Source organism: Vespula vulgaris, chromosome 16 (genome assembly GCF_905475345.1).
Source record: "Vespula vulgaris chromosome 16, iyVesVulg1.1, whole genome shotgun sequence".
In the NCBI taxonomy this organism is placed as follows: domain Eukaryota; kingdom Metazoa; phylum Arthropoda; class Insecta; order Hymenoptera; family Vespidae; genus Vespula; species Vespula vulgaris.
In genome coordinates, this window is record NC_066601.1 from 3,862,501 (window position 1) to 3,872,500 (window position 10,000).

The following is a 10,000-nucleotide window of genomic DNA, read 5'->3' on the forward strand; positions in this document are numbered from 1 at the left end:
TGTTATCCATTACGTGATTATACCATTCCCTTTGTCTCTTTCCTTTCTTCTTTCCTTTTTATCTTCATCTATATATCCGATGTCATCGTCTTCTTGCGATGCGAGTAGAACCACCCTATATTGCGTATATCGAAGTCCTTTTTAAATACCTTTATCAGGGACATCAGGTATATGGGTAGCTCTTACTTTGAGTGTTATCTATTCGAGGATGATTCAATTATTGCTTTTAAAATGGAACGAACGCTTAATGGTTTGTTCGATCAAAGCGATCAAAGCTATCGAAGTTATGGAATTCCTACAGAAAAAAAAAGAGAGAAAAAAAGTAAAATTATATGGTTGATCCCTGACAAGAAATAGATTATTATTATTAATATCGATCTTCGATTTAAAGATCCGATCACTCGATCACAGCTCTACTCGCGTCGCTCATCCTTTTCTTTTGAATTTTGATCCATTGTGAATCTTTCTTTTCTCTCTTTCTTTCTCTTTCTAACGCTCTATAAAAGTACACTCTCTCTCTCTCTCTCTCTCTCTCTCTCTTTCTTTAAATGTCATTTGCAATAGATAGGCTTAGGATTGCGCGTTCTGGATTTTCCAATGGAATGTCACGGGGAAGTACTGCAGTAACACACGTGCTGCGCCTGTCACCGATTCGACGTTGAACTATAGGTAGATACGGTCAAATCGATCGCTTTATGACTGATTGTAAGGACAATCGGAATATTTGCTTAGCATTCATAGAAAGATGGTTTTCAAGTATTGCTATAATAAAATTTGAAAATTGCACTTTTCTTATCATTTTATTTGAATTTATTCGTGGTCGTTGAAATTTTATTCCTCGTACTGATTCGATGATCGTTGACGTTTGGATCGCTTCAGGAAATTGGTATTTGAAGGACAGACGTTTAAGTAAGAGAGATATAGAGATATATATAGTTAGAGTCATAGACAGAGAAATAGAGATAGAGAGATAGAGAGAGAGAGAGAGAGAGAGAGAGAGACAGTACAAAGGGAAGATGCGATGGACCAGAAGACGATAGACACGTTCGCTATCCAAAGTCCTAGCTCTATATCCTATGGTGTTTAACCCTACTCCCAACCTCCCTTCCAATTCACGCAGCTTCCACTGATGCCGAATGCACAATGTTCACAGAGGCTTTGTATGTTCCACACCGTGACCTTGGGCGCCGGACACAGACCTTCCTGACATCTCCCGACACATCCACCAGCACTAAAAGGCTAATTCAAACACACACAAAGCTTGCGATGTTCGATGTTGGACCGCTTACAATGGTTGTGTACCCCCCGCCATGAAAAAAAAAAAATAATAAACCAATAAAAAAATAGAAAAGATCATGCGATTATGAAATAAGCAAAAAGCACGACAGTCGAAAGCAAAAAAAAAAATAAAAATAAATAAATAAATAATGATAAAAAGTCGAACTCTAAAGAACGTGAGAAGTAAATCGAATTAAATAAGAAAAATGAGAAATCACCGCTTTCTTCTGCTGCGTCACGAGAGAAAAATTATTGCACGACAATAATTATTAAAAAAAAAAATTTATATATATACATAAGCAAGATGATCTCTTATTGGGTTTCATCAACTGTCTCGATGTGTTTCGATCGAAGCTTGGAATGCGATGCAATATGGAATGGAATGGAATGGAATGGACGGCCTTGCACCTTGGATAAAAAAGCTTTCACGCACTACCCAATTGCCGATATCGGCGAGAGGAGGAAGAGGAGGAGGCCTCTCTCTCCCCCTCCGTCACGGCGAACGCCTTGGAATGCTTTGTTCGATGTGTCGACCCGAATAAAAAAATAATAATAAAATAATAATAATAATAATAGTAATAGTAGTAATAATGAAAATAAAAATAATAATGATAATAATAACAATAATGATAAAATACAAAATGCATTGCTATTTTTGAGCAACGAAATCATCGGAAAGATCGCTGAAATGATTTATCGATCAATCAGAAACACAAGCTCAACGTTTCGCTGATAATTAATTGATAGATTTTTATCCATCTCAACGACACCGTCTCGCTCTATATATATATATATTTTTTTTTTGTTTTTTTACGACAATGCATTATTTATGCGTAAATTATTACACGATCGTCGAATATTTGATTTTTGACGATTACTTGTTCGACGATTGGGTGTTTTATGCGCGCGTTGATTTTACGTCGGTGAGGGATTAAACGAAGGTTTCCGGTGGATTGGTTAAAAATATATAAATAGGGTGGAAAATGATTGTCCAGTCATTTTGTAATACACGACTACGTTAGATATTTTATTACGTAATATAAGGTTTAGATTCTCGTGGCCTTATTACATTATGTGATAATAAGATTGGTACGATGGTTAGTATTATTAGAGAATAGAGTAATATCATATCGTTTATATGGGATGTATTTTTATATAGAGAGGAAAAATTAATTCGACAGTTTAGGATCTATATTTATATAGGGAATCAAATATTGTCGTGAAAAATCAATTTTTGGAAAATTCATTATTTGTTATATATATATCATTAATTAATTACTGATAAAGCTTACGATTCTCCTTTAAATATAAGTAATTGTTATTCAAAGACTCGATGTCATCGGTCATAGAAATAGAATTTCTTTTCTGTTTCTCACTCGATATTATACTATTAAAAGATGAGAAATATTCAATTTCGATTGAATAACTCAGCGTAATAGGTTAGTCTTCGTTTCTTAAAACGTTGCCCGTGAATGTTGTTATAAATATTAAATCGATCGATTTTTTTACGCTTTGATAATTTTCCCATAACGTCGTCGGTCGTAACCTCTTACGTTCTATGTATCAGGGTCGTTTGAGTTTATTTTCTATTTTATTCATATATCTTTTGTTTGTCAAACACAAGTATTTCCTCGATCAACTTTTTTCCACGTATATTCTCTTTCGACGTATGTCGTCTATTTTTAAGATGGGTTTTTGATATTTCGTGGGAAACTAGTTGAAAGTTGATATTAATATTTGCCTTTTAATTCGGTAATATTTTCTAACAAGATCGTTATCTTGTTACAATGTAACATTCCAATACAGATCCGGATAACCAAGTATTTGGATATTGGCCAAAAAGTTTGAAGATTCGTTTGAAAAAGCTAAGAAGCAATGTAATCGACGGTGATTGGCACAGGTTGACCGCATATCACTGTAGTAACTGTTAATCGGCTTGTCATTCTCCTTTAAATGGCTGAAACCGCGCAGAAATCCGAGACTTTGAAGATTCCTCGGCGAAATGCCAAGTTATGTTCTTCTTTAAATTGGCTTCTGGGCACCCTTATGAATGAAAAACGATTCTATTATCATTCATTTAAAACTTTTAACATGCATGTTGAATCCTAATCTTATCGAGGATCGTTCGAATAAGATAAAGATTAATTAGTACTAATTCGAACGAACTTACATACGTCTAAACCCTTTCTGATAATCATCAATTTGGAGAAACGTATATAGATATGTACAACGTTTCTCTAATCATTGGAAGTATAATTAATTAAAAAATTAATTAAATTAAATAAGTATGTATTAATGAAGATAAATAAAAATTAGGATATCGTTTGAATTAATTTTACTAAACATATGTGAAATCTTTTCATAATTCATAATTCAAGAAATATTTAATAAAACAACCCTAATAATAATAAGATAATAAATCTTATTATTAGTTGCATAAGCATCTGTTTTACGCGATTATATCGAATAAACTATGCATTTTTTTTGCATATTTGCATTTTCCTATATCGACTACAAACCTAAAAGAAGCCCTTTAAAAGTATCTTTGTGTTGTAAAGTCGTGTATCATAAACGTTGTCGGAGTACCGTGTTCGTGTAAAATATAGAATAACCGCAATTTCCATCGAGTCGATCGTTTTGTCTACATCGCCATAATCGAAAAACTTTTACCCCATGCTGACGTAGATCTTTAAGCTCGTAACTAAGAACGATTAGAAAACTTGTAGCGAACATTTTCCTAGAACTCCCTTGTAGATTTAATTAAAAACAAATTCGATTGAATCTATAAAAATTCGAAAGTCAGGTTGGTGATTGCTTGAAAAAAAAAGAAGAAAAAAAAGTAGAGAACGAAAAAGAAAATTTCTTTTTTTCTCAGATTATCACTCGACGCGTAACTAGAATTGCGAAATTGGAAGTGTTAAATTAAAGAAAAACAAAAAAAGAAAAAAAAAGAGAGGAAAAGAAAAAAGAAAAAGAAAAGAACTTTCGAAAGTATATTTCAAGTAGGGTATCCCAGGTTGTAATAGGCTTACTTTTGTTTTGCTTCACCGTCAACAGTAACGATACGTTACTGAAGTGACAAGTAGTGGCTAGCTGATTGGTCATGAGTATGCTACGACAGTGGTCAGTGTGCTCTCGAACTTTGCTCGGTAACGATCGGTAATCTCCGACTGTAGAACTCGGAATGATTTATGACTTAAAGTTTCATAGACAAAGTGAATAATTAAAATGCGTGACAGGATATCATTGATATATATGTATGTGTATATATATATATACGTTTGTATATATATATACATATATATATATATATACATATTATGAAGTGTAGTGTCATTGGTCGAGAATAAATGTGAGCATATTAAATATGTTGTCAACGTTTTGATATGGGTATAGGAAATTTACTAGTCGATTCACTGCTCCTTTTCGTTGTCAGCAATACCATACTTCGTATGCTCGGTATTTGTCATACCTGCTCCCCATATGCAACAATTCTCACATTCTTCGTGGTCTGTACACTTTATCTGTAAGTAATTAATTATCTCGTTTAAATTTTATCAAAAGGAAAATAGATATACATACTTATATATATATATATACATGTGTAGATTTTAAGATAACTACTGATATATATTTATAGTCATTAGAAATTTATTTTATATTAATCCCCTATAAATTAATATCTTTTTAATATGTTTTTCTTAGTTTTAGACGAGATAAATACTACAAATTAATATATTTTTTTCCTTATCACAGGATTAATAATAATATTAGTAATGATAATATTGATATTAGAAGGTGATGATAAAGTAATAAAAAAAGCAAAAAAGTTCTATCCTTATTTGAAAAATTAGTACTTGTAATATAATATTTATATAGAAGATAATTTCAGATCTCAAACTCTTCTTTTCTCTTCCCTTTTTTTTTTATAGTAGAAGAATGTATCGATACCCAATACATTTGATTATTACTAATTAAGATCCTTCAGTAGTTATAATTAGATTGGAAGTAATCTAGCCGTGATAGGATATAAAGTATCGAAAAAGAAGAAGGTGAAATCTTAAAGGAAATTTTCGATTTCCGGCGAATAGTTAGGTAATTAACTAACTCGACTCGAAAGTACTTATATCGAGCTACATGGATATATATATACATATATACATCTCTAGTTTATACATATTGTATATACATATGTATGTATACAATATATATATTCCTACATATACATAACATGTGTATATATATGTTAGGTATATATATGTATATATATATAAGAGCACATGTTTAGAGATATATTAGAAAACGATAGTTTCAACGATCGTAAGTTGAAAGAATTTAAGAGGATTTTTATAATCATTCCAATATATAGTAGATACATAAGAAAGAGAGGGAGGACAGGGAAATGGTAGAGAGCTAAGCAATAGCTTTAAATAAAATATGTCGGTGGTACATAGGAGACTAAAGAAGATATATACATAAGTAAGTACGTACGTCAGAAACACAAAAGGTTCGAAAGTACGCTTTGTTATCTGTAATTAAATTCTGATTCGATACGAAAGGCTTTAGAGTTTATAATCGGTAGTCCGACTATGAATGAATAGTTTCTACTAGGTAAAGGATTCTAGCGCAAAATTCTTTTCTTTGACTCTTCATCTTCTTCTCCGTCTTCTTCTTCTTCTTCTTGTAGTTTCTGTTTTAGGAGAGAAAATAACACGATAAAATGTAAATAATATAGTTCGTTCAAAGAAGCCAAACAAAGGATTACATTTGTGTCAAGGAAACAAATCTGGAAGGGTTGTAGAAAGAATGCTTGTGTACCTATTCCGGAGTCTTGTGCTGTTAGTCGAACTAAGAGGTTGATCGATTTTCACTTTGATATCTTTTCTATACAGTTGTTAAGACGAGATAATCCAATGATTTCTGTGTACCTCGAAATGTGTAAACCATATTTAAGTTTTCTTTTTGTTTTATGGATGTGACTGTGAGGGATCAGGTGTAGAATATGAACTGGATCTGATAACGATGTGGCTGGACGAATTATTGCTCACGTTTGTGCTACTACCAGGTGGGCAGGGTTCAGGTCCTCCCTTTCCAAGGCGCAAAAAGCGGTGACAGTAACAAAAGATTGTCAATTTTTATATATATATATTTTTTTATCTCATAGCATACTTTGTCAGCTAGAAAAACGCTAAGTATAGTTGTTTCTTTTTTTTCCGTTCGTTCCTTCCCTTTTTCTTTTTAATAAGTTCGTGAAATATCTATCTCACTTTTGTATATATATATATATGTGTGTGTTTTTATATATATACGCATACATCTTCATCTTATTTTTATTCCTCTTTTTCGTTCTTTTCCTTTTCATTTATTTTACGTTGTAGCGAAATTACAAAATCTTCTCTCGTTACTTCCTTGTCGCATCTTCCTTTTAGTATCAAGCTTCTCCTCGCGCTATTATTTGAAATTTTCTGTTCCTTTCACGAACTAGCACATTTTGTCTCTCCGTTACTATTTCTTTTCACGTACTATATCTAGTTTTATATATAATAGTATATACGCTTTCAGCCAATGACGTATCTTATGTAAGGAGAGATTAGAGGCGTGAAACGTTTGAAAATGTAATAGCGTCAACTATTACACTTTATCCCGAAGTTTTGACTTTTGACAAAGAAAGAAAGAAAGAAAGAAAGAAAGAAAGAAAGACGTGGAATTAGATATCGGCAAAAAACGAAAAAGGAACCCTTTCAAATCGCGATTCTTTTCAATCGAAGTCGCTGTCACTCGAAAAATTCAGGGCTCCTCGGTTTTAATATACTAAATAAGTAGAACTTTTCTTTTATTCGATCGAGGAGGAAATCCTTTCGTGCCCTCGTCGACCAAAAAAAAGAAAAGAAAGGAGAAGAAAAAAAGAAACGGAAAAAGAGTTTCCGATAAGAGTGACAATGAGAACTCGAAAAGTTGTGATCTTTGTAAACAAACTCTCGCTGTAATTGAACGTCCGAATAGGGACGTTCGTTATCGGATATAACTTTTCTTTTCTTTCATTCTCTTTCTCCTTTTTAACGATGTCCATAGAACGAGAGAAAAAGTATTTAAGAAGGATAAGAGAAATATAGAAACGGTACGATCGATAACCAAGTAATAAAACGAAATCACGGAGAAGAGATTTTGTTTGTTTCTTGTTTATTTTTCTTTTTTTTTTTCTTTGATTTTTTTCTTGTTTGTTTATTTTATTTCTTTTTTCTAAAAAAAAAAAACGAAAGAAAAGAAAAAAAAGTTTGACAACGTGTTTGCACCCTCTAGCGGAGACATCGTTCAAGTCGCTCGTACTCACTTTACCTTGTTTCTCATCGAGTCCTCCGCTTATCTTCGTGACTATAAGCGACACAAGAAGGAAAAGATATAGAGAGAGAGAGAGTTCATATATAGTCCTAACTCACGAGCTTTTTGTCCTCGAATTCTCAGTGAGTGCATCGTTGGAGAGCTTTCCGTAGGATGGCGCTGTACTTCGTTTCTCTGGTCAAGTCGTCTTTGCTGGTACGGAAGATATCTTTTATTGTATTAGTAAACCTGTGTACAACTTAGGAACGATATTTTTTTTCCGTTCTTTCTTTCTTTTATCTTCTTTTTCTTAACGCATTCATTATTTCCTTTATTTTTCGTAGAACAAAGTATAGAAAAAAATAACAAAAAAAAAAAAAGAAAAGAGGAAAAAAAATAGAGAATGAAATAAAAGAAAAGAGGTCTCTTTTTTTCTCTTGATATCTTTGAAGAGTTTTTAGATGATACGTTTAACATAACGATATCTCGAGTCGATTATTCGGTGAAAATGTAGTTTAGTTCGTACAGTTTCTCATAAGAGAATCATCCTTACGGATCTTCGTGATATCCTTAAAGGATTTTACAAGGATCGAGGAGAGATATACCATATAGGACATAAGCGAATGGTGCTCGCCGTTATCTGGGTCGAGTCAGTCAGGGTTCTCGGCATAGGACCGTCGTATGTCCGGATCACTCGATTAAGTTGGGTCAAACGATATTACACTAAGTTGCGTTGGGGGATTACTCCATGCGTTAGCCGTGGTCCGTGCAAGAGCGTACCCACTCTGATCAGTCAACGATGCCTAAAATTAGACGTTGATATAGGCGGACAGAATATCATCTTTGCCCACACATTATATGCAAACATTATAGCGACGAATGCTCGATCGATTTGCCCTATTAAACACCTATCGGATTAACATTTAAATGTCGCGCCAATCTCGAAATTCTTTTGGTATTAACAATGAACATATTATTATCTTATTAAACTTTTATATATGTGTGCGTGTATATATATATATACACCGTGTAATTATGAAATCATACATTACTTTAATTTTTCCCAGATCGAATTAATCGCTCGTTACATTCGTTAGAAAATATTTCTGTATAATAAAAAAAAAAGATCGTATCGATTAATTTCAAACGAATGCGAACGGGTTAAATTGAAATATGGGGATTGAACAGCGAGGAAAGTTAAAGATGGCGTTATTGCTAACGATAGAAGAGAGCCGACTATCCTTTACGTGAAATCGACGTGACAGTGTACAATTAAGGGAGAGGTCTAATGAGAAGTGGAAATAGAAAATGTTCGTGTTCATTGAAGCGTAGGAAAAAGGAATAAAGAGGAGAGGTATCACGGTAATGTTGCCTCCTTTCATAGTAATGTACACGTATTTCCCTTGTCGCGAAGATGTCTTCTTTCATTTCTTTTTCCTCTTTTCCTCTCTCCCTCTTTCTCTCTCTCTCTCTCTCTCTCTCTCCTCCCTTCTTTCTCTTTCTTTCTATTTCAATGACGCAGCGTTGCTCGGTCGAAGAATATTTTACAAGAATTTTTTGTAGCGGTCGTACGTAAAATCAACGGGATTCCAAGATATAGTTATATGAGATACGACGTACGAAATATTCTCTCCTTCGAGATTCCATCGGAAATTCACACCTGCTGCTCTCTCCCTCTCGCAAACGGAATTTAAAGTTTCGTGTTTGTTCGACGTGTACACGTACGTTTAATAGATAGACAAGAGTTTCTCGAGAATTTTCAAAGTCTAAATCGTTGTAGGGCTATCGTAGAAGAAGTGTAACAGATTGTATCTTCGATTAAAGCAATGTAACGCTGTCGATTCCATTAGCAGTTTACTCGTAATCTTTTCTTTTCGCGCTAGCCGAGCGAAAGTAATCGGATAATCCGAGGATCGTTCGGAAGGGTCGATTAAAGCGCGAATTATCTTCATCCCTTTTATCCTACCTCACGGTAAATATCAATTGAAGTATCCGACATTTGACACTTTTATCGAAGCATTAAGGAAGGACGATCGTTTAACCAGCTCGTTCGGCTACACATTAGCTATCACGAGGGGAGAGTCGAGAAGGAGGAGAAACCATTTTGGACCTACCCTATTCGAGCGGAGAGAAACGAGCCCTCTTATACCGTCATCATTCCTGGTCTTTATCGTTCTATCAGCCTGAACATAGATAGTATAGTTGCGATACACGTTTCTTTAGGATCTATACGAGCATTAATCGCTAATTTGAAACGAGTTCAAATCCGAGTGGTTGAGTCCTTGCCCGAAGAAGGAACAGTTAGAAATATCGACTTGGACGACCCTCAAGTTTTTCAGCAGCATCACCGGTTGAAATATAAGAGAGGGAGAGAGGGAGAGAGAGAGAGAGAGAGAGAGAAAAG

The 10,000-nt window shown here is 33.9% G+C and overlaps 1 protein-coding gene across 10 annotated transcripts in view; it reads left to right on the forward strand.

Moving 5' to 3' along the window:
• Positions 1–10,000, forward strand: part of LOC127069704 (potassium voltage-gated channel protein Shaker) — a 136,102-nt gene that overhangs the window by 52,663 nt on the left and 73,439 nt on the right. Inside the window, exon 2 of one of the 10 annotated variants that reach the window (XM_051007049.1) lies at positions 1,154–4,804. The exons of the other annotated variants lie outside the window; for them this stretch is intronic. Within the exon in view, the coding sequence (XP_050863006.1) occupies positions 4,665–4,804 (140 nt within the window). The 5' untranslated portion in view covers positions 1,154–4,664. The remainder of the gene's footprint in view (positions 1–1,153; positions 4,805–10,000) is intronic. 10 annotated transcript variants of the gene reach the window in all.